The sequence below is a fragment of the Rhea americana genome, unplaced genomic scaffold, assembly GCF_003343005.1.
Source record: "Rhea americana isolate MKP2758 unplaced genomic scaffold, rheAme1 scaffold_35, whole genome shotgun sequence".
Classification (NCBI taxonomy): domain Eukaryota; kingdom Metazoa; phylum Chordata; class Aves; order Rheiformes; family Rheidae; genus Rhea; species Rhea americana.
Window position 1 is genome coordinate 5,793,312 of NW_028186479.1, and position 4,899 is coordinate 5,798,210.

Below are 4,899 nucleotides of genomic sequence, written 5' to 3' on the forward strand. Positions count from 1 at the left end.
CAACACAGCGCTGAGCCGGCGCCGGGCCGGAGGGGGGACGAGCAAGGCGCACGCGCGGCCGGAGGGGGCGGGGCCGGCTCCGCGGCGTCACGCGCCCGCGCGTGCGCTCCTGCAGGGCCGGCCGTTGGTGGCGTTGCGGCGCGCGCGCGCGCGCTTTGTCCCCGTGCCGCCGTTCGCGCGTCCCGAGGGCGCGCGGCGGCYTGTGGTGAATAACGGTCGGGCGCCCCCTGCCTCGCGCGCCGCGTCGTGCTGCGCCTCCGCCTTCCGCGGAGCCTCCGCGGAAGATCGGCGCCCTCCTGGTGGGAAGGGTTGAAGTGCTCCCCGGCTCTCGCTGCCTGGCCGGTGTAGGCTGCCGCAGTGCTGGTCTCTGCTGCGCCTCAGCCTGGTTATTTACCCCTGCTGTCTCCGCAGCGAGCGCTTTTCACTGCAGCCCCCTATGTGTTAATGGCGCTAGTGTGACAGTGGTGGGCCAGTGTCCGGCTGAGCACAGCAGAGTGCCCAGGCAGGTGTCAGTAGGGCATAGCTGGAGAAGATCCCTTCCCTTGGGCCTGGGAACAGTTACTGCCATAAGAGGTAGTAGCAGAGGCTCCTTCCTSAGTCATAGCGTCCCTTATGCCTGGCATCTCCTCCCTGGAAGAGGTAAGACCATCAAAAGTGTTCACTCTGAAAAGGTTTTAGGGTATTGGTGCTGCCACCTTGTCCTTGGGGGAGTATGTCACCTGCTAGGGGCTAGGAAAGATTGAAAGTGTGTTCATCCCAATCCCATCTAAGTCTCAATCCTGCAATCCTGCTTGTACTTCCAGAGGAAATAGCGTAGAGAATGTGTTCATTGTTGTGACTTCCAAGCCATGCATAAGAATATGAAGTGCACTCCTGAAGTAGAGGATAGCATAAGCTTATGGAAAACTTGTCCATACTCACTTCTCCCATATCATTCTGTCGCATCTACCTGAATCACCAAAAGCTGATAATGTCCACTTCTCCAGCCGATCTTTATTTGTAGTTGCTTTGAGTGTTATCTAAGGCTTGCTGCTATGTGCCTAATATTCATGCTACCTGTAGTGRAGGAAGATCCTCTTCAATAGAAGATCCTCTTGGAAAGAAAAAACATTTTGGGAGAGGAATAACACCAAAACCACTGATAAAGAGCCTTTAAGTGGCAGCATGAAAACCTTACAGTGTGGCCACATGATGGCATCATAATCTTAAAAACTGAAGGGACTCTTGAGTTACTGTGCACAAGTTTACTGTAATTGTTAGAGGTTATCTCTTCAGTGATTAGGGATAGATACTAAACATCTTTAAAACTATTTGGTATGCTTATTTATTTTAAAACCCCTAGTGCTCACCTTCTTGGTGTCAGTGACTTACAGGTCAAACCTCTTTCATGTGTAAAAATAAACAAATGTTTCAACCAAAATGGGATCTTTAACAGACTACTCATGACAAACAGTAAAGCACAATGAACATGTCTTGATAGTCGTGTTTTATTTGATGATGTTGGTTCTTCGTCCAGTTGTTAAACCTTCATTGCTCTTTCCACATTATAACAACCTGTTACAAAGAGGAATTTCTTCTTTCTTTTTTCATTGTGCTGGGCTATCAAAAAGAAAAGAGTAAAGAGGGGAGAAGAAAAGATCAAGAAATATAATATACAAAAGTCAGCCAACTTTAAAAGATTGCATAGTACAAAATATTATTGCAGTCTGTTGGCAGAGTCCTTAATTAAATGCCCCAGCAGTGCTACCAAGCACATGTTTGCTATATCTGCTTGAGCGTGGTTTGCTGTTTACTAAAATAGCAGAAATCTGGCTTGTTCTCAATTGCTGAAGCCTGGTCACTTCTCAGTGAAGTGAAGTAATAGACACTCTTGAGAGTTTCTCATCCATTATTGATCCACTGGGCCACAAAACTCTGAAAGTTCCAGCTCTGCCTTTTGGAAGTTGCTTGTCACTTGGAAAGATTCATGCTGTATAAGATAATATTGCAAAGGATCAGGGCTCTTTTTTGATATGTCTCTCAAGAAAGCATGCCCATCTGTTCTTCTGTGTTATATTGTGCTTTTCTTCTGCAGGAATGGTCAAGATGCGTGCTCTGCATGGCACTAAGACCTTCTAGAGAAAATAATTTCTTAAGGCAGTGTGTCTTAGGGTCCAAATGAATGTTCTTCTCAAGAACAGAATAAATCACAAGAAGATTTTCGTAAATGCAGTCTAGAAGAAAAAAAAGGGAGACAGCTTGACAAGAAGTTACTGCATACAGCTTTCTGTCTCTTTAAAAAATAAATGCATGTTTAGCATTTTATGCTGCAATTACCTGATTTCCACTTACAGTAATATAGTTATCTGTTTTAAAAGCATGTACAAAGTCCAGAAGGTGACTGATGCAACAGTGCCTTAAAAAAGAATACGCATCTTGAACCATTGTGAATTAGAAGACATAGTATATTTTTCTTATAATTTCCATGTGGGATGTAGTCAAAAAGCAGTGCTTAATATGGCAAAAGAGAATAAGTTGAAACAAGTGGTCTGATGAGCAAAGATTTCTCTGTTTCACTTCCCATTTTCACGAGTACTTAGAAATGTAAGATTTCTTTGGCTGTTTATAACATTTGCTTATTTGGAAGTATTCTTTAAAAGGATATATAGAGAAAATGGGAAACAGAAATAACCCTACTGGATAAGAACAGCCATCAGAACATTCTGTTTTATATTTCTGTTTTCAGAGTTGGCCAAAACAAAGTGTCTCAGGGGAAATGTAAGAAACATTAGAAAGGACAACTTGGCATCGGTCAAGTAATAGTATAAATAAGGTATGACCTTAAGCAYATGAGTTATCCCCATTTTTCATATTTTCTGTATGTTCAAATGCTCTGCAGGATCTGAGCTTTAGCAGAAGCCCAGTCATATTTGGCCATCAATCTTCCTAATTATGGAAGCTTTTAATATCTCTAGAACTACCAAATTGCAGGAAAGTGGTAGTATCATTTTTGGTAGCCTCCAAATGATACCTCCTTGTAAAACCAGAAAGTTATGCTCTATGACCCTTGACATTGTGGATCAGTGAATTCTTTCACTTATTCCTGTGTATTAATAACTTAAAAATTTATGGCATATGATTATTTCTATAAACATTTGTTTAGGAAATGGGGTCAGAGGAATTGGGGTCAGTCCTCTAATGCTGTTGTGTTTTTGCAGCCATTACCACTGCATTAGTTTCATATTTAAAGTTTTTCCCTGTAACTACGTAGGTTAGAAAAATGGCAAACAAAATCACTGCACTGTAAAAAACAAAACCCTGTTGACTTACAGTACACATTTGATCTAACCTTGTTAAAGCTCCTGTGTTATTAAACTGTTTAAATATTATTATTATACTGTTTAAATATTGCAAACACATTAATTTGCTGATCAATGTTAGTCAATTGTATGTTTGATTAGCTTTTCAATATGCGTAGCATATAAAACAGCAAATTGCTTGAAAGAAAACTTTCTGAAATATCCATCTCCTGAGTAACTTAGGTATTGAAATCAAATAGTTAAGACTAATATGAAAAAGGCCAAAATGTTGGTACTCAACAGCTGTACACAAAGAAAAAATACCTTGAAATATTAGAGGCTCTTTTAAATGTATGCAATTTTTCCTAATCCCTTCTAAAGATTCTATATCACAGACCTTGGTAATTTAGCGTTATCAGCACAGGTACACAATAGGCTAGTAATGGGTGAGACTGACATGGAGTTTAAATGTGTGAGATATCTTGTGTAAGGTATAGTCAAGAGATGTTTCCAAATAACTGTATCGATTTCTAACTTCCTAATAATTCACTTCAAAAATTCTATTTGTGAGCCTGCTAGCTTGGTGTACAGAGAAAGCCTCCAGTCCTTGGGAGTTTTAGGCCCTTCAGTACAAAAATATGCTTTCACATTCACAAAAGATAATGCTTCTTTTACTGCAGAATCCTACATTTGCATATCCAGCCAGTTAATTTGATATATCCTTTTCATTTATGTACAAATGCCCATATGAACGAGCAAATACAAGGTTTGGTAGACATGTGTGCCATGTTCTTCTGTGGCTGTCTTAGAGACAATATCTAGAGAACAGATTCCCAGGCTTTCTTCACAGAATTAATTTCAAAAAAGTTAATCCCACTTTTTTTACTAGACACAGGTTACAATGCAGCGGAAACTTCTTGCTCTCCAGTGGACTGTGTGTAAGTGGAGCTAGCCCGTTCAGGTGTGTCAACATAGAAAACTGGGCAATATTTAGAGAAGTGGGATGCGATGTGCTTTCGGAAAAAGCAGTGAAGATACTTCCTAAACTTTTCTCCAGCAAAGGCATAGATCACAGGGTTGATACAGCAGTGGATCATTGAGATTGTTTCTGTCACTTGGATTGCTTTCTCCAGTTGACCACTAATTTCGCAAGTACTGAGGGATAATGATACTTGAAAATCACGCAAGAGAATACAGATGTTGTATGGTGCCCAGAATAAAAAGTAGACAAGCATGATGATAAAAATAAGCCTGACTGCTTTATGTTTCTTCTCATTCCTACATTGCAGTAATGTTTTTATAATTTGTGTGTAGCTGCAGATCATAATGAGCATGGGAACAATAAGTCCCAGGATGTTCATCTTTAAAGTCAGGAACTGCTTCCATGCATTTCTCTGTTCTGTTGGATAATGAGGGCTGCATGTATAACGTGAATTTTCCTTTTGACTTTTGTGAAATATTACTCCTGGAACAGAGGCAAAAAGAGCAACAGCCCAAGTGACAGTGCTGGTGAGGATGCCATAGGTAACTGTCCTGGCTTTTAAAGCAAACACTGCATGCACTATGGCCAGATACCTGTCTATGGTCAACAGGATTATGAAAAAGATCCCGCTGTAGAAGC

General features: G+C 41.1%; 1 protein-coding gene and 1 long non-coding RNA gene across 3 annotated transcripts in view; one reads left to right on the forward strand and one right to left on the reverse strand.

The window, feature by feature from the left end:
* The first annotated feature begins 336 nt into the window (after nt 1-336).
* LOC146592020 (uncharacterized) overlaps nt 337-4,899 on the forward strand; it is a 30,242-nt gene continuing 25,679 nt past the window's right edge. For both annotated transcript variants that reach the window (XR_014896697.1, XR_014896696.1), the window contains exon 1: nt 337-639. This is a non-coding gene — a long non-coding RNA (uncharacterized LOC146592020). The remainder of the gene's footprint in view (nt 640-4,899) is intronic.
* On the reverse strand, nt 4,051-4,897 carry LOC146592021 (C-C chemokine receptor type 5-like; the record flags this gene model as incomplete). Its single annotated transcript, XM_085311766.1, has 1 exon — nt 4,051-4,897. A coding segment is annotated over one exon (723 nt), but the record flags the coding sequence as incomplete, so codon positions are not given.